The following is a 24,234-nucleotide window of genomic DNA, read 5'->3' on the forward strand; positions in this document are numbered from 1 at the left end:
CAAAGTGCTTTCACACCCATTATCTTACTGGATCCTCCCAAAAACCTCATGAGAGAGAGAGGACAGGTAATAGCTCCATTTTACAGATGCAAAAACTGAGACTCAGAAAATGTAAGTGACTTGCTGCAAAGCTCCCAGCTAGTCAATGCAACACTTGGGGGAAGGGAATAACATTTACTGAGTATCTGGTAAGCTGCAGGAACAGTGTGCTCTACACACATCTTCTCAATCCTCACATTAGGGAAGAATTATTTCCATTTTACAGACGAGGAAACTAAGCCTCAAGGTCACACCGGATTCACATTCAGATCTCTCCCCAAAGTCCATGCACTTCCATAGTTGGTCTCTTTTCCCTAGTTTTCTGTTTCTCTTTTTCATGGTATTTTATACCGAAATCCCATCTGAGAGAGGAATCATTGTTCATATTCTATAGAAATTTTTAAAGAAAGTTGGACATGTGGAACTTTTCAAGGATATCTAACTTGTTAACATGCCACACTGGCAAAAAGTTGAAAGGTTAAGAGATATGCTTATTTCTCCTTAATCTCCCCCAGTTCCCACCTAAACCAGTACTACAGATTTGTAAAGCCTAGCAGTTTGTAATGTATTATAGGTGCTCAATAAATATCTGCTGAATAAATGAACAGAAAATCAAACAAAGGATTTTCTATACTTCGCATAGAAGAAAACACCACACTAAATGATGTTGAGCTGATATTTTTAAGAACACCTACCACCTATCAGAACTTTAATTCCTGTCTAACACATGTTCTTTTGTTCTCAGTCTTCCAGTATATTTTTCATAGCATACTACCTATATCTTAGTAATAAAATTAAGTAGAAAAAAGAAAATAGGTTTTAGACAGCTGAATTAAAAAAAGAAAAAAAAAATCAGATCTGGGGAAAGACATAAACTCTAAAAACAAACTATCCTTTCAAGATTATCCAAATATTTTCTGAATTATGTATATATGTATACAGGTGGGTGTTTTACTACTTTTTTTGTATTTTCAAAACTAATATATGGTCATTGTAAAAATTTTCAACAATACAAAAATACATAAAGTACAAAGTCCCCCGTAATCCTAACCTTCAAGATGACTGAGTTTAACATTAAGGATATGTGTCAGGCCACACATAATGGCATTTTACAGTAAGTGTTCAAAATGTATATAAACTGTCCTGTGATTAGCTTTTCTTTTACTGAACAATACATGGTATTTAAGTGAAGAGTGAGCAAAACCAAACCTGGGGTGTGAGTTCTCGCGCCGTCTTCACTGATGCCTGAATGCCTTCCACTGTGGATTTATTAGCAGTTCCAACAGCGGCCGCCTTCTCTGCAGTGGCACCAAGCCTTCCTGAATGGTTTTCAAAGTTAGCTGCCCTCTCATCAAACACCTTGAGGGAAAAAACACAGACATCAAGAAAATTTATCTCAATAAAATGTCCAGGCAGCCTAAGAAAAGGTCTCGTTATTAAGCAGAGGCAGCAACTGCTCAAGGAAATGAAACCAAATCTTAGTTAATAAGACAACAGGCAAATGCCAAGTCTTGGCCTTGATGGACCTCCTCAGAGGTTTGGCCATAGACATCCTGTGTGCACACACGCATACACACCCTTGAATTTCAGTTCAACAAGTGCTTACCTACCAGTGTTCGCAGAACACACAATGCTGTGTACTCTGCAACAAGGAGTTCACAGAATGGAAAGACTATACAATCCCCATTCCCAAAAAAGCTTATCATCTAGTTTAACAAAGACAGACAAACCCAGTCCAAGCTCTATTGGAAGGGGCTAAGGACATTAAAAGCCAAGAATATCCAGCAAGAATCCTAAATTGAGCTCTACCTTCCCTAGGGCAGCATCCCTACTAGATACCATTGGCACTAATGGTGTAAAAGCTCTGCCCCTGACCTCTGTGGGGAAAACCATAGCTGGTGTTCACACTCAGGCCTGACACAAAACCAAGGATGGCTGAATTTTATTAACCCCAAATGCAAAACCATCTACTGAATTGTTCATTCAGCTCTCAAATATCCTTCGACGTGGATATTATGCAAGGCTGCATACCATGAAGGAACAGTTAAAATGACAAAGGCTCTTCTGTCATTTGTTTGGTTAACATTATTAGAAATGATGCTTGAAAAGGAAAGCTACATCAAACACTTCCAGGTCAGGATTACACTACACAGAGTGTGTTGAGAACTGCCTGAGAGAATCCATCCTTTTCTTTGCCTCCTCCTGAGAGTCTACCTGCCCCTACTTAGAGGCCAGTTCTGACTTTTGCAGTCTTTAAAGATCACCTGCTTTGGAAGGGCGCTTGGTTCATAAGCAGGCTCCATTCTCCTTGACAGTTCTTAGTCTACCCACTCAAGTCTCCCCCTCATCCTGACCTCTTGTTTGGGTTCAGTTACCTGGGTTCTTGCTACCCAATGCCTGGAATCTCTTCCTACATCCTTCATCTCCTAGTTCCCTTCTCCTGGCCTCAGTCCTTGTTTCTTACCTTAGGTGGTTTCCCACATTCTGAATCTACAGGGCTTTTGCCTATTGTGGCTGACCATCTAGATCCCAGACCATGTCTGCTGTTGCCTCTGATTTAACTGACTGCTTAGCTTGCTTTTCTTGTCACTCAACCAAAATTTATTGAGCACTACTATGTGCCAAACCCTGGGGTAGCTGCTAAGGATATAAATATGAATAAGGCATAATCTCTGTATCTCAAGAGCTCATAGCCCAGTGGGGTAGGGGGAAACACTTCTAAACAGGTATTCATAATACAGTGTGCTGAGTGAAATGTTAGAGCTAAGCACTGATATTATGGCAGAAAAGGAAAGTCACTTAATGTATCCAGAGCAAAGGATAATAGGATAAATAAGAATCAGTCAATAAAGAAGGAGGGAAAGAGAATTAGGCAGAGAGACAGAAAGAACAAAGACATGGAAGAGAAAAAGGACAGAATATGCGGAAAACCATAGACAATTAAAAAAAAAAATTAGGTATTACTGATTACTTAATACCACTAAAGGGTTTAAGCAGAATAGCGGAGTCGTATTTGTATTTTTTATTTTATTGGTGGCCTAGCAACAGATTTAAAGAAGACTAGACAGGCATCGGTGGACAATGACCTGAACTAGAGTTGTGGTAGCAGGGATGGAAAATGGAAATGATTCGAGAAATATTCGGGAGGTCAAATTAGCAGGGCCTAGGTTGAAACCCTGGTGGCGTAGTGGTTAAGTGCTACGGCTGCTAACCAAGAGGTCGGCGGTTCGAATCCACCAGGCACTCCTTGGAAACTCTCCGGGGCAGTTCTACTCCGTCCTATAGGGTCGCTATGAGTCAGAATCGACTCTACAGCAGTGGTTGGTTTTTGGTTGTTGGTAGGTTACTTACTGGTATGGAAAGGAGAGGGTAAGGGAAAAATCAGTGGTGACTCCCAAATTTCCAAGAGAGAACAGAAGGACAACACATGCTAAAGTACCTCTGAAGCGTTTGGGTGGAGATGACCAGCAGACCTGGATTTACTAGTCTGAAACTTTGGTCTACTAGTCTGAAAAAACAACAAATCATTCCAGCTTGAGGGGCCCATGAGCTGAACTGCCCAGTAAATCTGGCTAGAGAAAGAAAACGGAGGTCTTTAGCAAGTAACACCCACCAGCTCTGCATTGTCTTTTGCACCTGACTCAGCAAGTATTCCCAAACCTCTTCTCCTTTGCTGCCAATGCTATAAAGGCTGGAAAACCAAACGGAAGCTTTCCTAAATTCCTTTGTAGCTAAGGATGGCCATGTGACAGACTTCCAGAATACGAGACATAAGCAGAGGTCCCAGACGATGAGCCATAAGGAGAGGACTTCTGCGAGAGCCTTCACTTTCATTCGTTCACTCAGCACATTTACTGTGCACCAACTGTGTACCAGGCTTTGTTCTAGAAACTGTAATAAAGCGGTGACAAAACAAAGTCCCTGCCTGCGTGGGGCTTTCACGCTAAGAAGAGGGAGACAGACAACGACGACAAAAACCAGGTAAATATATTTTATGTCAAATCCTGATAATGGATAAGGGGAAAAGTAGGGAGTGCCTGGGGCTGAGTTAGGGTTTTATATAAAGTGGCCACTGAAAACATGACATTTGAGCAGACAGCAGAAGAAAGTGGGACAACCACAGAGAACAGCAAGTACAATGGCTGTTAGACCTTTGTACTTACTAACAAGTACAGTTATAACATACTTAACATAAGAAGGATCACTAGGAATACAACATGAGGAGCCCAATGGAGACACAGGAGCATGAGGGAGATGAGCGGTACCACATGAGGTAGAAGAAGTAGATGGGGGACCAGATTTTTCAGGGCCTTGTTCAGTTGGGGGCTGAAGCCAGCTTGTACCAAATCACGACAGTTTATAAGAGCCAAATGGGCCCATCTTTTCCCAACTCTGCTTTTAGCGACTTCAGATTGAAATGGTCATGGTGGAAGTATTTACATCATGGAAATCAACAAGCACTACACATTCGGGCTTTTTTTTTGTTTTCCTCAAGAACTAACGGCACATCACTGGCCTCGCTAGTCACTGTATGGACTCGGGCTTTACTCTGAAACAGGGAGTCAGTGGGAGGGTTTGAGTAGGGGAATGATATCAAATGACTAAAAAGGGTTACCCTGACTTCTATGTTGAGAATAAAGTGCCCTAGTAAAAGAGACGGTTGTCACTGGAGCACCTCATTCATGTATTCCTGCCTTGAATGTGATGCCTGGGGCTACAACAGCCCTCTCACAACCACAAAAAAAAAAAAAAAAGACCAAGAAAATCAGAGATGCCAGCCCTAATGGTGTTATATTGCTGAACCAATGCCAAGACTACATACTTCCAGGTTTCTTGTTATGTGATGAAAATAAACCCCTATTTGTTTATTTTGATCTGCTGATCAGATCTTCTACTGCTTGTACTTAAAGACATCCCTCAACTGATATCCTTGGTGACTAAAAGAAGAGATGGCAGGGCCTTCCTCCTACCACCCTTCATCGGAAATCTCCTAACTACTGCCCCGATGTATGCCATAATCACATTTTACCTTTATATACACATTGATATGGCTGAAGTGTTGCATTGGGAAACTCTGCTGTAAAAGATCTCTTTAAAGTGTTAAAAAAACAAAGATGTCACTTTGATGACTAAGGTATGCCTGACCCAAGCCGTGGTATTTTCAATCATCTCTTATGCATGTGAAAGCTAGACAATGAAAAATGAAGACCAAATTGACATGTACAAACTTTCAGATTGTAGTGTTGGTGAAAAATATTGAATGTATCATGGACTGCCAGAAGAATGAACAAATCTGTCTTGGAGGAAGCAGCCAGAATGCTACTTACAAGCAAGGATGGTAAGACTTTGGCTCCCTTACACTGGACATGTCATCAGGAAGGACCAATCACTGGAGAAAGACATCACGCTTGGTAAAGTAGAGGTCAGCGAAAAAAAAGGGAGACCCTAAATGTTCTGTTGTACATAGGTTCACTGTAAGTTGAAGCCAACTCAATGGTACCTAACAACAACAATATAAGGCCGCCCAGTGGAAGAAACGGAAAACCTTAGATACCCACCTCTTCCCTATTAGGTGCGTCAGGAGGGGCAGTGGCTGCCACTGCCAACAGCTTGATGGGAGTTGTGGTATCGCTGAAAACATCTGACACCTCCTGAGTCATGGCCTCCTGCATCTGGGCTTTCAGATCCTTAAAAACATTGTTTACAAATGAAAATTTCCAGAAATATCCAACAACACATCTGCTGATGTCCTCACTTCACTAACACATTCCTTCATTCATTCAGTCTTTCTTTCAGCAAACATGCATGAGTGCCAAATGTGTACAGAGCACTGACCTAGCATAGAACAAGTATAAGATATGATCCTGCCCACTTAGAAATTTGTGTCTCCCGGGAGGGGTCAGACATGACCCACATTTTCCTAGAGACTGTTCTACCCAATCAAGGAATCTTACTTTATTTCTTAGAGGCCTCTAAGCCCAAAGTAGGCCCTGAGACTAGAGTTTCTCATCATTCCCAATGCTGGAAGGGCTTGATAAAGACCACTATACCTGTTTGGTGGATACAGTACCAAATTTCTAAGCATTTTATTATCTTAAGAGAGAAGAAATCAAGAATAGAAAAAAAAAAATTTTTTTTTGATCCAAGTTTTCTTAATTAAGCTTCCAGAAAAACTTGATAAACAACATATGTATCCACTTCTTAACATGGGTCTAAATGAGAGGATTCTTAGACGTCACTAAAAAGCTCTTTCTTACAGTCAGTCTAATTTAAGTTCTCTGGATTCATACAATGGAGTCTCCGTCACCCCTAGTGTTTCTCAAGGTAGTGGCATGTGCTGGCTGGTGATATCTGGGGTGACTTTAGGTGTTACACGGGCAAAATGTTTTTATCCTAATAATTATGTGCTTCTTTTAATGAATATTAGAAAAAATATAACTAGTTCATCAAGCCCATGATTTCAAAATTATTTCAAAATTTTCTTTCAAATACATTATTTAAGTTTAAAAAAAAAGGAGTATACTTTAAGAAAAACATTGACTAAATAAAAGTACAAGCAATATGTGAATACAGCAACACTCATGAAGGAGGTCTTGAGTGAAATTTGAGAAACACAGCTTTAATTGCTACCAACACCCTAGGGAGGTTTTTCCTGATAAACCTGGATTTCCTTATATCCTTGGACATACTCTGCACTTGCCCTAGACTCAAGAAAATTCTACATTTTTAAAAACTCCCTCTCCCTCCCAAGTTTTTCAATCACAATAACATAAACTTAGTAACATTTGCTTCTGAGTTCTACCTTTAAGGAGTCTTGGAGCTGAGATGCAAGTGTTCTTGCCTGAGGACTCTCCCCTTCCCCTCTGGCAGCCAGGTCAGCCAGCTGGGCCGTCAGCTGGTCCACTCGGTCACACTTTGCAAGAAGATCTTGGCGATAAGGCCCCATCATGACATTAGCCAGACGATGCCCTTCAGCCACAAGCCCCCGGATGGCAGCCTGACCTGGACCAAGGAAAATGTTAAAACTCACATAGACTCAGAGAAGGCAACTGCAGTGCCATTCTGGTATCTTTAAAAAGAAGAGCAGTTAGTAATATTTTTCCCCTAATGCATGGAAAAAAAGCATGCATGGTTTAAAATCAGGAAAGGTGTGCATCAGGGTTGTAGCATTTCACCATACTTATTCAACATATATGCTGAGCAAATAATCCAAGAAGCTGGACTATATGAAGAAGGAGGCAGCATCAGGATCAGAGGAAGACTCATTAACAACCTACAATATGCAGATGGCACAATCTTGGGTGCTGAAAGTGAAGAGGACTTGAAGCACTTGCTGATGAAGATCAAAGGCTAGAGACTTCAGTATGGATTACACCTCAACATAAAGAAAACAAGAATCCCCACAGCTGGACTAATAAGCAACATCATGATAAATGGAGAAAGGGTTGAAGTTGTTAAGGATTTCATTTTACTTGGATCCACAATCAAAGCCCATGGAAGCAGCAGTCAAGAAATCAAACACATATTGCATTGAGCTGCTGAAAAAGACCTCTTTAAAGTGTTAAAAAGCAAAGATGGTCAACTTGAGAACTAAGGTGTGCCTGACCCAAGCCATGGCATTTTCAATCACCTCATATGCATGTGAAACCTGGACAATGAATAAAGATGACCAAAGAAGAATTGATGCATTTGAATTATGGTATTGGTGAAGAATACTGAATACACCACGGACTGCCAGAAGAACAAACAAATCTGTCTTAAAAGAAGTACAGCCAGAAGGCTTCTTAGAAGCAAGAATGGCGAGACTTTGTCTCTTGTACTTTGGGTATGTTATCAGGAGGGACTAGTCCCTGGAGAAGGACATCATGCTTGGTAAAGTAGAGGATCAGTGAAAAAGAGGAAGACCCTCAACAAGATGGACTGACACAGTGGCTGCAACAATGGGTTCAAACATAGCAACAATTGTGAGGACTAGCACAGGACCGGGCTGTGTTTCATTCTGTTGTAGACAGAGTCACTAGGAGTCAGAACCAACTCAACAGCACCTAACAACAATAACAATGACAGAAAAAATGGGGGGAATACAGAAAAATATACATAAGAATAAACTGCCTATAATCCTATCCCTTCGGAATCAATATATTAGAACATTTCCTTCTAGTCTTTTTTTTATGCATTGCATGCATCTGTCCACCACCACCACCAGTTGTTGTCAGATCAATTCCAACTCACGGAGACCCCGTGTGTTGCAGAGTAGAACTGTGCTCCCTAGGGTTTTGATGGCTGTGACCCTTCAGAAACAGATCACCAGGGCTTTCTTTCAAGCGCCTCAGGGTGGGTTCAAACTGCCAACCTTTCAGCAGTTAGTACCAACTGCTTCATCATTTGCACCACCCAGGAACTGCAATGCATCTATACACATACACATTTATTTTTTACAAAACTGGAATCACACTGTATGTTAACTTTTTTCCTTGCTTCTTTTTATTTAAAATAAGTATTTTTTAAATATTAAATGTTCTTCAAAAATCATGACCTAAAATCTATGTAATATTTATCATATTAACCGTAATTGTTTGGCCATTTACCTTATTATTAAACATTCACCCTGTTTACATACACTAGTATATCTAAGTCTCTAGAAACACCTTTAATTGTTCCTTAGAATAAATTCCTAGAAGTCAAATTGTTGAATCAATGAGTATGAACTTTTTTTAAAGTTCTTGAAATATACCAAATTGCCATTCAGAAACTGTGTACCAATGTATTCTGCCACCAATAAATTATACATCTCCCCAATTCTCTTACCAACACTGGGTGTCACCATTTAAAATTTTTATCTTTTTATCCAAACGATACAACGAATGGAGTAAATAAGTCTTTCGATTTCAGCAGACTGGCTATCACAATATGACATAAATTCTTGCAGGTCCATTCCTAAAGTCTTCTCCAAATCAAAGTTTCAGGATAGCAAGTCTACAATTCCATAGGTGACTTTGTGATACAGAAGTCTTCAAAGCTGAGAATAACCTTGGAAATTAGGTACCTTTTACTCAATTTCAAAAATTATATTTCATTGAGCACTTTACAAGGACTGTATTAACTGAAATATATAATAGGGTTGCTGAAGTCGGAACTGACTCAAGCACAACTGGTTTTTTAGTTACAGGAGAACAGAAGCATGTATAGGACTAGAAAATAGCTCAAAGTTTTCAGTTTCAACATGAGGACTTTTCTATTTGTTCATAGCAAAGTCATTTATTCTCTAATATGTCTTGATTAAATCACAGGAATCTTATTGGTTACATCTATGAATGCCATTACAATGGAAAGGGACTTACTCGCCAGAGGCTGAGGAACCCCTTCAGCATCTAATTATAGATGCCACAGGACCCCTATGAATAACTTGCTTATTTTCACTGAAACCAGTTTAATGAAGGCTAAGTGTACTGATGACCTTACCCACTCCCCGGTCATCCACTGTGGGATTATCAATCCACCGCTGGGCTTGCTCAATCTTGCCCTCAAGATGGACAGCTGCTTTGGTGGGTCTGCTGTTGGCCACAGCCCTATTGGTCTTGGTCTGCAGGTTCTGTAGGGCCGTGGCCACCTGTTTGGCCAGCGCCCGGGCCTCTGGAGAATCTCCCTTCCCCCTGAAGAGGAAAACAAAACGGCCATCTTGTCACACAGAGACAGTAATTACAGTGAGATGACTTAATTGCATATGACAAACAATCATTATTACTAACTTGGTTTGAAAGGTTTATATACCTGGACCTTGAACAAGAAATTATTTAAATTCAGATTGTTTTGTCCTAGTTAAAACATTGAGTACGAGTTTGGGGCAGTCAAGGGCATCAGGTTGGTTGACTCCCTTAGTCTGCTGTCTCTGAAAAACACTAGTCCCACAGCACCTACTATAGGTGGGCCCAAGCAGCCATGTTTGTTGCTGAAGTAGTAGTTTGAGCAGTTACAGTAGAACAGTAGCAGTACTATCTTTTGATCCTAACTTGGCCAAGTACTGTTGCTAACACTCTCTTGTATTAGCTCATTTAATACTCAAAACCTCTTCTTGTATGAATTCATTTAATCCTGACAACAATCTTGTGAGGTAAAAAAAAAAAAACAATATTAGACCCATCATGAAAAAACCAAAACTGAGGCACAAAAAGGTTGGCTAATTTACTCAAGGTCCCATCACTTACTGTGGTGGAGCCAGGACTCACACCCAGGCACTCAGACTTCAGAGCCCTCACTTTAGCTACCATATGTACTGTCTTATGTTGGTATCATATAATCTCCAATCCTTGCCACAGCTGACTGGACTGGGTGCTTACCTATCTTAAAGACAACAAAACCACATTCAGGCAAGGCACCCAATTAGATTCTGGTGGTTCCCAAAGTTCAATGTGGATAAAAATCGCCTGGGATCTTCTTACTTTTAAATGCAGATTTAAAAAAGAGATTCTGATTCAGTATGTCTGGGGTGGGGTCCAGGAGTTTGCATTTTTAACAACCTTCCTAGGTGATTCTGAGGTAGGTGGTCCTTGGTCCATACTTCAAACACTGCATAGCCAACCAGTGGTGGAATAGAGCTGGCAAGTCATATTAAGCCTAGGCCCTGCTAGGTCAAAGCCAGATGAAGAAGCCCCAAATAAATCAGGTCAACACAGAGAGAAAAACAAAGACACCACACAACTGCTAAGAGATAGATGAAAGGGCTTCTAGTTGCCATAAGACCTGGTCACACTTCAAGCTGTTGGGTTCCTTCAGATACCTATATCCACAATACATCCTGTGAAATATGAGGTTAAATGATTTGGGTGTTGTGCGAACATCATATTATATACAGGCAGTCCCCACATTACGAACAAGTTCCCTTCCTAAGTCTGTCTATAAGTCGAATTTGTACGTAATTTGGAATAGTTAGGTACAGTTCATATAGAACGTCAGTTGGTCAAATGTTTGTCTTGGTATATAGTATATAGTGCACCTTTCTTTGCATAAAAAAAATTAAAGAAACACTTCCAGATACACTAAAACATCTTTAACATAATAATACAGTAATAATCATAATGTTTTGATGCACACTGCAAGGTAATGCTCACTTGTTACTACAAACCATTGTATATACCTCATATTTTTAATATAATAGGACTTACAGGGGTTGGGACCACGGATGTATATGTGGTCGGACTTTGCTCAAATGGTCGTTACATGGCACATGACTGTATATCTTTCAACAAACCCCCACTTTTTGCTTAAGCTAGTTCCTTACAACCGAAAAGCCTCAAGAACACCAGCACAGAAATAAAAAGCAACCACAATTATGTCATAAAGGGGAGATAACCCACCACTGCCGTTGAGTCGATTCCAACTAACAGCAACCCTACAGGACAGAGTTTCCAAGGAGCACCTGGTAGAGTCCAACTGCTGACCTTTTGGTTAGCAGCCGTAGCTCTTAACCACTACACCACCAGGGTTGCCCCCAAAACCTTATTCCAAAGACTTCTGATTCTAACCATCATGAGCATACAGTCTGACTCATTTCATAGCTCAAGTCCATTCAGTCACAGAAAAGCAAACTTCACACTAATCTCATCTGTCTCAGTGTAAAGATGAAATTATTAGCCTGTCTTCCAAAAATGACTAATTTAGGTACTCCCTTAAGAGCACCTTTATAATTCTAAATCTATAATGTTCTTCATTATAAAGCTGGATAAAGAGGGTTTTCATACGGATCACGGCTTGCTGCCAGGATGTTACATATATGTACGCATATGCATGTATGTGTGTGTGTATATGTATGTTATAGTAATAACCAATGACAGTATGATAATAGTAGTAAAAGCACGTCTTCATATTATCATTAATTATCTTTTTATCATTAAGAAACATTTCATGAGGTTTACTATGTATATGGACTTGAGTTAAGTCCTGAGAATATATTCTCTGCCTTTGAGTATTTTAAAATCTAAAAAGAACGTAAACTGAGAGTAGTAAGGGTTAACATTAATGAAAACAGACAACTGTGTAGACAATTATATTTTAAAATTCTTAAATTACACATGTTCTCCACTTAAATAATTCAAGATTTTAGGCATAGAGTAGTAATCTCCAAATGACTGAGCTTGGCATATAACCAAATTTGAGTTGTTACTGAAGTTGAGCTCCATCACCACAATCTCCTCCCTAAAACACATCTACTCTGCTCCCACCACATCGCAACCCTAGGTGGGAGTCTGTTTTCTCAGCCAACATTGCCCTCTGAGTCAATGTAAGACTTGAAAGAACTGTCAAGTACCTCTCACTGGAAAATAGCTAGCCATTCCCTATGGAAGAACATGAAATCAAACATGTAAGTTAAATGAAAAGGAGTGTTTCACAAGACGCTTGACTATAATTATCCCTGGAGAATGGGATTGGAGGACTGAAGTAGGAAAGAGACCAACTTTTACTTTTTGTCTTGTACCCCTCCTTAGTGTTTTTTTTTTCCTTCCATTAGCATTATTGCAGTTTTTCTCAGAGAAAAAAAGTATCTATCAAAAGAAGAAAACAACACTTTTTTTCCCAAATGACCTAAGTAGGTACCATGAAAGTCTTTAGAAGAGGAAGCTGTGGTGAGGAGGTTGTTACAGGAATAATCACCCAAGAAATATAATTTAGGGACATCTTATAATTGCAACTTAAGAAATGACATTGCTGGGAAGGAACAAAGTACCTTCTTATGTCTACCTCTCTCTCTCATGCATGCGTGCACACACACACGCACACACACACTCCTGCTTTTCATAGCTAGCCACAAAAGTTATTTTCCTCATCTGTCTAGGGAACAGATAAGACACAAACATGATGGTGCAGGAAAAGTCCCAGCTTAGAATTTTTTTTCCTAAAAATAAAAAAATGAGCTTTAGCATCCTTTTCCTATTAATTTAAAACTATGTGATCACAAATAAATCACGAAATCTCACTTATGTCGTTTATAAAAGATTTAAAATCTAATGCAGCCATGTCACACAGAATCAGTGAGAATATAGGGGAGGAGTATCATTCATGCATTTGGCCTATGGGAGTTTAAGTAGGTACGTACGTGCTTAGGTTAAAAAGAAATTGATTACTTAAGGGTAATTTAAAGGGTCCTTTTAACAAACCGTGCTGGCAAAACCGGATGGCCATCTGCAAAAAAAAAAAAAAAAAACAACAGAACCATACCTCACACCATAAACAAAAACTAATTCAAAATGGATCAAAGACCTAAATATAAAACCAAAAACTATCAATGCTAGAAGCCCTAATATACAGCATTACCAAAAAACCAAAACCAAACCCATTGCCATCGGGTCAATGCCAACTCATAGCGGCCCTATAGGACAGGGTAGAACTGCCCCATAGAGTTTCCAAGGAGCACCTGGTAGATTCGAACTGCCAACTTCTTGGTTAGCAGCCACAGCACTTAACCACTACGCCACCAAGGTTTCCAATATACGGCATTAACAGGATACAAACCATAACTAGCAACACACAAAATCCAGAAGATAAGCTAGATAACTGGGATCTTCTAAAAATTAAACACCTATGCTCATCAAAAGACGACACCAAAAGAGTTAAAAGAGAACCTACAAATTGGGAAAACTTTTTGGCTATTACAAATCCGACAAAGGTCTACCCTCTAAATTCTACAGGGAAATCCAACACCTCTACAACAAAAAGACAAATAATCCAATTTAAAAATGGGCAAAGGAAATGAACAGACACTTCACCAAAGAAGACATTCAAGCAGCTAAGAGACACTTCAGGAAATGCTTGAGATCACTAGCCATTACAGAAATGCAAATCAAAACCACAATAAGATACCATCTCACCCCAGCCTTACTGGCACAAACCAAAAAAACAGAAAATAACAAATGTTGGAGAAGCTGCAGGGAGACTGGAACTCTTATGCACTATTGGTGGGAGTGCAAAATGATATAATCATTTTGAAAAATGATATGGCACTTCCTTAGAAAGCTAGAAATAGAAATACCATATGATCCAGCAACTCCACTCCTAGGAATATATCCTAGAGAAATAAGAGTTGTCACATGAATAGACATATGCACACCCATGTTCACTGCAGCACTGTTCACAATAGCAAAATGATGGAAACAACCTAGATGCCCATCAACAGATGAATGGATAAACAAACTACGGTACATACACACAATGGAGTTCTACGCAATGATAAAGAACAACAATGAATCTGCAAAGCACCTCACAACATGGATGAATCTGGAAGGCATCAGGCTGAGTGAAATAAGTCAGTCACAAAAGGACAAATATTGTATGAGATTACTACTGTAAAAACTCATGAAAGGGTTTGCACACAAAAAGAAACAATCTTTGATGGTTATGAGGGAGGCGAGGGGTGGGGGCGGAAAAACACTAAATAGACAATAGATAAGTGGTAACTTTGGTAATGGGTAAGAGAGTACACAATACTGGAGAAGCCAGCACGACTTGTCCAAGGCAAGGTCATGGAAGCTCCATAGATACATCCAAACTCCCTGAGGGACCAAATTGCTGGCCTAAGGGCTGTGGGACCATGTAGCTCAATTGACATAACATAGTTTATAAAGAAAATGTTCTCTATTATACTTTGGTGAGGAGTTTCTGGGGTCTTAAAAGCCTGTGAGCAGCCATCTAAGATACTCCACTGGCCTCACCCCTTCCAGAGCAAGAGAGAATGAAGAAAACTAAAGACACAAGGGAAAGATTAGTCCAAAGGACTAATGGACCACAACTACCACAGCCTCCACCGGACTGAGTCCAGCACATCCATACGGTGCCCAGCTACCACCACTGACTGCTCTGACAGGGATCATAATAGAGGGTCCCAGACAGAAGTAGAGAAAAATGTAGAACAAAATTCTAACTCACAAAAAAAGACCAGAGACTGGAGAAACCCCGAGAGTCTGGCCCCCGGATACCATTTCAGCTCAGTAATGAAGTTACTCCTGATGTCCACCCTTCAGCCAAAGATTAGACAGGCCCATAAAACAAAACGAGACTACAGGGGCACATCAGCCCAGGGGCAAGGACAAGAAGGCAGGAAGGGACAGGAAAGCTGGTAATAGAGAACCCAGGGTTGAGAAGGGAAAGTGCTGACAAGTCGTGGGGTTGTTAACCAATGTCATAAAACAATACGTATAATAACGGTTTAATAAGAAGCTAGCTTGTTCTGTAAAACTTCATCTAAAGTACAATATAAAAAAATAATAATAATACATACTGTCTTCGTAGATCTGCTAATTTAGAAGTCAGAGCAGATATTTCTCCAAGGGAACGTAGAATGTCATCTCTTTCTTTAGGATCATCACATAATTCTGCTATTTTCCGAGCTTCAGCCAAAGCCCCTCGAATTTGTTCTTCTCCTTCTGGTCCACCATTTGGATCTGCCAGCCAATTCTACACAGATAGAAAAGGGGAAGAAAGAAACGGTGATCCACTCATGAACCACATTTTATTAAACTTAACAAGGCCACCAGAAATATTTCTAAAGCAATCACTGGGCACACCAGTAATCATTTTTATAATGCTGATCCTTACTGTTTCACATGGGTTCTTAGCTCAGGTAAGATCCACTCAATTCCTTTATTTTAATAACTATCTGTTTTCATCCTCAAAAATACCTTCACAAGATTCATCTCACCTTTGAATTAATCACACCTTATGAACTTCAAAGTTTCTTAAACATTTGTGTTTCTTTGTGAAATGCCGAAAATCACTTTACAGTAAGCTAGCATCGGAAAACTTTCACCCTTTAACACTGCTTTGACCAAACGTTGAGAGTTCTGAGAGAAGGAACGGTTTTCATATACTGTAATCTGTATCAGAAATGAAGATTCTCTTGGTACTCAGTGTGCTTACTTTTTACCAAAGTATTCAAGATTAAAATCTTTATTTCAAAACATGAAAAGCATTAGTCTAAACCTGTGGTTGTAGGGGAGGTGTTAACACGGGCAAAGGCTAAGATTCAGTCATCACCAGAAACGCCCATTATCCCCGCCCCTGGGCTGGATTGACCAGCAAATAAATTACCCTTTCTTCCCTAGGTAGGACGGCTGTAGAGAGAGGGAGGGAGGAAAGAGGCTATTTATGGGGCAGTTCTCTTTAGCTTTGCTTTCCCCACCCCTCCTGAAGATCACATCACTACCTGAGCAGCATCGATCTTCTTTGCGATGCTCTGCTTTGAGTTTGTCATGGCTTCCAGCTTACGGGCTGCATTCTCCACTTTGGCCGTGAGCACATCCAGACCCTGAGACACCTGCTGGGCTTTCTGCATGGCCACTGGTGAGGTTCCTTGTCCTCTGCTCAAAATACAGATGTGGACCGCTGTTGTACTCTGCAAATACTTACCAGCAAAGGATTCCTAACAGCGCAGTACCTATTGTTTTCCTTAACACGCTTGTCTTCCCCGCCCCCTGCCGCCTTTCCCAGTAAATATGGGATAGCACAAGAAAACACAGAAATAAACAAAGCAAGACACCCAAACCATCTATCTTCTCCTTTGCTTTTAAAAACACACATTACCTCCAGAGAATTGTACAACCACCACGAAGCCCAGGTCTGCACATTTTGGGGATAACGACTCCCTTTTGGCGGTGATCATACAACCAAATCCAAACTTCAGGGGAGAACTGTGCTTGTGATTTCATTGCTATGGAGGCCTCGCTACCACAGTAGTGTGTGCTTCAGAAACAGCTCATGAGGTTCTCCTAGTTATGGGCAATATACACTGAAGTGTTTCAAGGGGCAGCACACACAGTGTTACTGAAACCAGACCAAGTACGTCTGTGTTCCAATCCTGGCTCCTAGTCCTTGTGGAGGCTGATTTAAGATGCATCACCTCACTGGGCTTCAGTTTTCTAACTTATAAAATGAAGGGTGGAGGGTAACAACACTTGCCCTTGCCCTGCTTACTGAACAGAGTTTCTCTGAACATCAAGAAAATACACTTGAAAACATTTTGGCAATAAAGCTATACAAATATATAACCTATTATCATTATTGAATTATTGCCATTATTATCACTATAATGAACCTAATGATAATTTTTAAATATCTGCTTTCTACTCCCATGCAATCTAGAAATATCAAAGCCAGTTAGTACTGAGGAAGAGCACATGGGTACAAGAATCTTGTTCTCCATCAAGTTCCTAAAGAACTAATTTCACTCTTTTCCTCTTTGAGAAGTGATATCTGCTATTAAAAATATTGATGTGAATTAGTGGAAACTTGTTTTCCTTGTGAAAGAGACTTTCCAAGTAATAACAAAGTAAGATTTCCCATACACACTCAGATTTTTTTTATCCACAAAGCGGCACAGTGGTTAAGAGCTATGACTGCCAACCAAAAGGTCAGCAGTTCCAATCCACCCGCCACTCCTTGGAAACCCTATGGGGTGGTTCTACTCTGTCCTATAGGGTCGCTATAAGTTGGATTCGGCTCAACAGCACCAGGTTTGGCTGTTGTTGGTTTTTTTTTTCCTGGGCAATTGTACGATATGGGTGGAAACTTTACCATTTGATAGAACGACATGGTCGATCATCCTAATCTGAACTTTCAATTTTAGGATGAACTCTAAAACATCTTTGTTTCCCTTAATAATACGAACCCGTCATTAATTCATTTATCTATCCTCTTTTTAGGTTCACCTCTATTTGTCATCTATACCAATACTTGAGGTAATGATTTCCATAAATTAATTTTATAGAGGTATGTATGTATAGGAGTCCCTGGATGGCGCGAGCAGTTAAGTGCTCAGCTGCTAACTGAAAGGTTACCAGTTTGAGTCCACCCAGAGGTGCCTCAGAAGAAAGACCTGGTGATCTACTTCCAGAAGGGGTAGAAAATCAGCCCCTGAAGACGCTGCGGAGCACAGTCCCACTCTGACACGCGGGGTCTCCGCGGGCCAGAGCCAACTTGGCGGCAATCGGGCTGCTCACAGATGTATACAGCACGGCACCTTCTGCTTGTCCTCGAGGCCCCCTTTTTACGTGGCAGTGGAGTGGAAAACATACTCTCTATGATTTAACCCGCTTTTTTCCTTCAAATCCAGGAACGAGTGAGGAAGAATGTTTCGGTTTAAGAGTTCAACTGTGAGAAAGTAAAAATATTAATGGGGTGAAAACTTTCTCACTCAAAATAAAAAGTTGATTGAGTGCCACAGGGAAAAAACACATACTCCTAAAAACCCTACTTCACGGAACAGAAGAATAGCAATGAAGAGACTGTTGCTGCTTTTCAGCCACTAAAATGTAAAACAGCTGAGCATATTTCAGAAGGCGTAGCAGGAAGGCAGCTTTTCAGTCTTTCACTGTACGTGGACACTGAGGCTCCGCGGTGAAGCAGGCCCAGGGCTGCTCATCACTGTTCCTACCTTCTCCCTTTGCAGGTTAGCGGTCCAGCCCACACAGCAACTACCTTATTCTCTTGCTCATATTCACCTTTCTTTAAACACAGACAACTGTGTGTTGGAGAACTCCAAGTGAAAACTGTCTACCACACTGTGAAAAGGCTGCAGACAAAAGAGCCAGCAGTGAAAAATGAGAAAAGCCAAGAATCTTGTCAAAGTCCACTGGCATTTCTGTGAATGCGAACAGAATTTCTTTTTGTCCCTTCTACACGGTTCTTGTTACGCTGACGACAGGGGAGACTGCTTCGCAGCAGGACAAAAAGGCTCACTGAGCTTAATAACTTCATGTTTATTTAAGCTGTTCTTTCTCCCCTTTAAGGGAGAGACTTTTAACCTGAAGCCCCAGGAATTTCCAGGGCTACAGTGAATCCATGAACTTCTGGAAATTATATATAGTATTGTGTGAGCATGTTTATATGCATCTTTTTGGATAGAGGTTAATGGCGTTCATCAGATTAAGAAAGTGATCTTGGTCCAAAAAGGCTACCAACCAATCCTTTAAAATCTTAAGACTTCTTAAGTCTATTATATTAATACATTTGAGACCAATTATAACAATGTGCAATACTTTGAGTTGTATTCCTGAGTCCTGTTTGTCTGGACCTCTGTGTATTCCAATTATTTTAAGATGTTCTGCAACATTCTTACAACAAAATTAAACTGTGTCTACATTCGAGTTATCATACTTCAACTTTTTTTAGTGTCCATATAAAACTCCATACAAATGAGAATCGTTTAGAACTCTACTGACTCCATGGATTGGTTCCAAACAAGCCTATATTATACTCAGTTTTTTCAATAGCAGACTATACATATTTAATTTATGGAAGAAAAGTTCTAAAAGCCAAGACTTGAGAAGGGGAAATGGGAGGTAAAAAAAATTATGAAACCAAATGATTAATGATGAAATAGAAACTCAAAACAGTCTAGATATGACCAACTTAGAGGATAACCTACTTAACTAATTTTCAAAACTGTATGTGAAATAATTCTAAGGTTTTCATTCTTTATGTTCCTTCGTATCCACCTTTCATTAAAGATATCTACCCAGGCCAGACTTCACCACTGCCCATTATTTTCCACAAGCTTATACCTCGAAACTGAAAAACCAGATTTGTATTATCAGTTGCAATTACAGAGTAAGTTTCAACTCTATCACAAAGTATTTTCATGCTTTAAAACTTTCAGCAAAGGAAAAGTTCACCTCCATCTCAAAAGAATTAATAAAATATAATCTCTATATTATCTATTAGCCAAAAAGATAATTCAGTAAAACTGGCAGAGACCTGCTTTCTAACTACCCCATTAGGAGTGAGATCCTGTATATTCTCCATAACTGCTCTGTCAGGAGCTGAGGTATTTACCTGGCTCGGAGGTCAGCCACTTGATCTGTCATCTGTCCCAGCATTTTGCACGTGCCCAGGATCTCTCTGCGCTCTTTGCCTGCACAGAGTTCACCGACTTTTCCAGCCTCATCTAAGATCTGCCTGATGGCCTGCTCACCAGCATCCCCTAAAATGAAAAGAGCTATTCAATATCTACATTGTTGACACATTAATTATTTAGAGAAGATACTTTACAAGTTATTTCATTCATGAAGGGACAGATGATTTTAAATGACAAGTGAATAGCAGGCAATACATCTGATAGCTAACAGCCAAACAGAGCCCTTACAACTGTGGGGTGAGGTTTCAGCCACAGACATTTCTAAATAAGATGCTTGGAACCATATCTATCTGGAGATACTAAGCAACTTGTGGTAAAGACAGGGGTGATGAAAAAAGACTCTAACCATTTAATAGTACTTAGCACCTCCATTAGGCTTTTCCCATTCGTTCAAATACTGATCTAACACTGAATAAATATTAGATTAGAAAATCTATAAAGCCTAGTTCAATAACCTGTTTTTACGCAGTCAACATCGCTTTCCAATTCTTATTGGCATCATCATTTAATTTGCTTAATTAAGTACTTGTGGGCATAAATGGAAGCCTGCCCAATGGAAATATGAAGAGCTTTTATTCAAAACAGTTACCTTTCTAATTCAAGGAAGGGGTGAACCAATACATTTACAAAGAACACCCAGCTCAGCCTGGTTTACTTCTCCACGATAGGAGGTGATATAGTCTATGCCCTTCAACCTTTTTAAGGCCCGGCAGTGCCTCACTCAGCTAAAACTATCAGAGAATGGGATACGGGGATGTTCCAAAACGTGACAGCAGTTATCCCCGGACTATGAAAGTGCAAGCGAGGTCTGTCCTCCCGCCCTTCCTCCTTCCTTTGTCTCTTGCTTTCATTTTGTTTGCTTGGTTTTTAACTTTTTGTGGTATATATCAGAAAAGCAGAGCCAGAGGGTTACCTGGGGAGGCGCTGGGGTCACGGAGCCAACCTTTGGCCTGGTTCAGTTTGGAGTCTATGGAGGCCAATGCTCTCTTCATGGCTTCAGTGTCCTTTGAATAGAAATTCTCGCAATGATTTTCTTTGCAAAAATTGAGATACCATGACACAAAATAAGACAAGGAGAAGTTACAGTATTAGCAAACAATAGCTAAGGTAGTCCTCCAACGGCCTTAAAGATACTCTCTTCACACCACAACTCTTATTTCTGTCAAAATGCAGCATCTTGCATGCAAGTCTTTGGTTAATTCTATTCTGTTTCCTGGTGTCCCTGTTGCTAAAACTATGAAAACTGCTAAAATCGCTCAAGCCAAAAGATGTTTAATGTCTCCAGCAGGAAAAAGGCCTGTTGTCACATGCCTCATCATCAGCCTTTCCACTAGTCAACATTCACGTACTGCAGCCCTGCCAAAGCACCCCCCCGCCCCCCGAGGGAAGCCTCCTTAGTATGTGGTGCCACAAATCAGTTCTTCTGCATCTTGTCTAGAAATACACACACACACATACTGGATGATGTTTCGCTACAGTTAACTAACCTGAAAAACTCTGAATTACTGACTGGGAAAAATTCAAAATGTTAATCTAGGAATTTATTTTTAATTCAACTGAACTGCTAAATATAAGAAAGAAGTGTTTTTCTGGCCTTCCCTGCCTTTCTTAGGCTTCGTTTCCTTGCCATCCCTAACCTAGAAGAGGAGGCCAGATAAAGTGAGTGGGTCTCAGTGTTACAACCAGGATTCATGAGGACTACCATAAAGCCTTTACCTTCCAGGCTACACGTGACAAGCTGAGACAAAAGACTACTCGCTTAAAAAAAGTTTAATAAGACTTTTTTAAATACAGAAAAATGCACAATTCACAAATTCCCAAACACTCGTCCTCAGAACTGAGAGAATGGCCATCGCTGAAGTATCTTTAACACATGAAAAGTCAGCCCATCTCCCTTTCGATCTAGGGAACTGATTCTGACAGAGTCTAATCCATCAAAGCACGGAACTAACCTCCAAAACGCTAATGCCTTAACTCCCTGGGCTTCTTAAAGGTGCTGCACCACCAGTCCCCCACGCGGGGGCACCAGGAGCACCCTCATTTCCAGTGCTAACAAGACAGCCTAGCAGATGTAAGCACTGGGAGCACTCACACCAAACAGAAAACCAAACTCCTTGCCATCAGGTCGACTCCGACTCACAGCAACCCTACAGGACAGAGCAGAACTGCCCTACACGGTGTCGAAGGAGCGGCTGGTGGATTCAAACTGCTGACATTTTGGTTAACAGCCGAGCTCATAGTTACGTCTAAAGTCAGCAGCCTGATGCTGCTTTTCCAACCTGCTTATTCAAATTATACTACTCTCGGCTTTAGGATTCCCCATGTAAACTGAGATGGATTATTCCCCTGCTATTTTTATTATGGAGCCCTGGTGGCGCAGTAGTTAAGAGTATGGCTGCTAACCAAAAGGTCGGCAGTTCAAACCCACCAGCCGCTCCTTGGAGACCCTATGGGGCAATTCTACTCTGTCCTATAGGGTTTTCATGAGTCAGAATCGACTTGATGGCAACAGGTTTGGTTTTTGTAACCTTGATAGCACTATCTAAGGCTCTAAATACCAAATTCTCAGCCATAACACTTAAAGAGAAGTGATCTAAATTATTATAAAAACAGAAATACAATACAAAGGTCAAATTTAGCTTAATTTAAAAAAAAAAAAGCTTAATTAAAATAAATAAATAAATAACTTTAGCTTAATTCCAATTTATCAAGGCCCAAATCAATACCTTTTTCAAGATTGCCTCAGGCAACTCCTAACCTTAGAGGGTCAACCTGGATAGGCTTTAGGGTCCAGCCTGTTGTAGGACTTTGTCTAGGTACAGATAAAAAATCACAGATTCTTACTTAGGAAGCATGCACACGCTGGAGAATAGAAATTATGTCAATGTAAAAATATTTAAGACCTATTAATAACCATTTCACTAACACATTTATATTTTCAGTGAGAAAATATTACATTTCAAAAATTAAATTTAAAGGGAAACTAAGGTTAGAAATTATATTATAATATACCAGGCATTTTTTTTAATATAATATAAATTTTAATAATTAAAAGCTGACTAGTGGTAACTAACTTTTATTGAGCATTTCCTATATGTTAGGTTCTGTTTTAGGCATTTTTTCTCTCATTATCTCATTAAACCTCAAATTTAAATGTAATTTAACTGTATGAATTAAGAAATAGGGGCTCAGACAGGTTAAGTAACACGCCCAAGCCACAGGCCTGCTAAACCCTAGAAGCCAGTTGGATCTCGGGTTTGTGGACGCCAGCCCTCTTTATTTTATACCAGGCAACGCGCAGAAGTTTTTTCTTTAACCGAAGGGAGTTACCAAGCATTCCTCCGACATTCTTTCTTTTTTTTAATATTTTTTTTTTATTGTACATTAGATGAAGGCTTACAGAGCAAACTAGCTTCTCATGAAACAGTTAATACATATATTGTCTTGTGACATGGTTGCCAACCCCCTAACATGTCAACATTCTCCCTTTCTTGTCCTTGGGGTTACCTATTACTAGTTTCCTGCTCCTCCTGCCTTCTCATCCCTGTCCCTGGGCTGCTGTGCCCATTTAGTCTCATTTTGCTTTTTTGGGTCTGTCTAAAGTCAGAATCGACTTGATGGCGCTGGGTTTTTTTTCAATCTTTGGCTGAAGGGTGAACCTCAGGAGTGACTTCATTACTGAGCTATAAGGATGTCCGGGGGCCATACTCTCAGGGTTTCTCCAGTCTCTGTCAAACCAGTAAGTTAGTCTTTTTTTTTTTTCTTTTTTCTTTTTTGTGAGTTAGTATTGTGTTCTACATATTTCTCCACTCTGCCTGGAACTCTCTATTGTGATCCCTGTCAGAGCATCCACTAACATTCTACAATAACTCGTAAACCCCTGCCTTGTTAATTTTGGTTTTGTTTAATTCTGCCCAGAAACGAAGCTCTAGAAATCTAATTTATAATCCTCACTAGCCTAAATAACTGCTCTTATTCTCCACTGCTCCCAAATGATCTGAAACACAGTGGAAAAATTGGCTTTGCTCTATTCAGCATCCTCACAAATCTTTTTTTTTTTTCCCCCTCCCTTATAAAGCTTGAATGGTCACTCCACAGCAAGGAAAGAATGTGATTCTCAGGAAGTGAGTAATTTGCTCCAAAAAGAATCAATGGCAAATTTGGAATGAAACTGTATTTTAAAACAGAGAATTTCAATTGTTATCAAAGTTTTTAATAGCTTTTAATTCAGAGCTTGACTTTTAGATAATTTTGGAGATTTAGAACAGTCACTGAAAGGGCCATCTTCAATTCTT

The 24,234-nt window shown here is 40.1% G+C and overlaps 1 protein-coding gene across 2 annotated transcripts in view; it reads right to left on the reverse strand.

Annotated features, from left to right (window-relative positions):
• VCL (vinculin) overlaps positions 1-24,234 on the reverse strand; it is a 118,967-nt gene that overhangs the window by 15,085 nt on the left and 79,648 nt on the right. For both annotated transcript variants that reach the window (XM_049855999.1, XM_049855998.1), the window contains exons 7-14: positions 20,853-20,943; positions 19,858-20,005; positions 16,232-16,385; positions 15,308-15,483; positions 9,502-9,692; positions 6,842-7,041; positions 5,598-5,726; positions 1,249-1,398 (exon numbers count right to left, since the gene is read on the reverse strand). In XM_049855999.1, coding sequence (XP_049711956.1) covers positions 1,249-1,398; positions 5,598-5,726; positions 6,842-7,041; positions 9,502-9,692; positions 15,308-15,483; positions 16,232-16,385; positions 19,858-20,005; positions 20,853-20,943 — 1,239 coding nt within the window. The remainder of the gene's footprint in view (positions 1-1,248; positions 1,399-5,597; positions 5,727-6,841; positions 7,042-9,501; positions 9,693-15,307; positions 15,484-16,231; positions 16,386-19,857; positions 20,006-20,852; positions 20,944-24,234) is intronic.

Source organism: Elephas maximus, chromosome 16 (assembly GCF_024166365.1).
Source record: "Elephas maximus indicus isolate mEleMax1 chromosome 16, mEleMax1 primary haplotype, whole genome shotgun sequence".
Lineage (NCBI taxonomy): Eukaryota > Metazoa > Chordata > Mammalia > Proboscidea > Elephantidae > Elephas > Elephas maximus.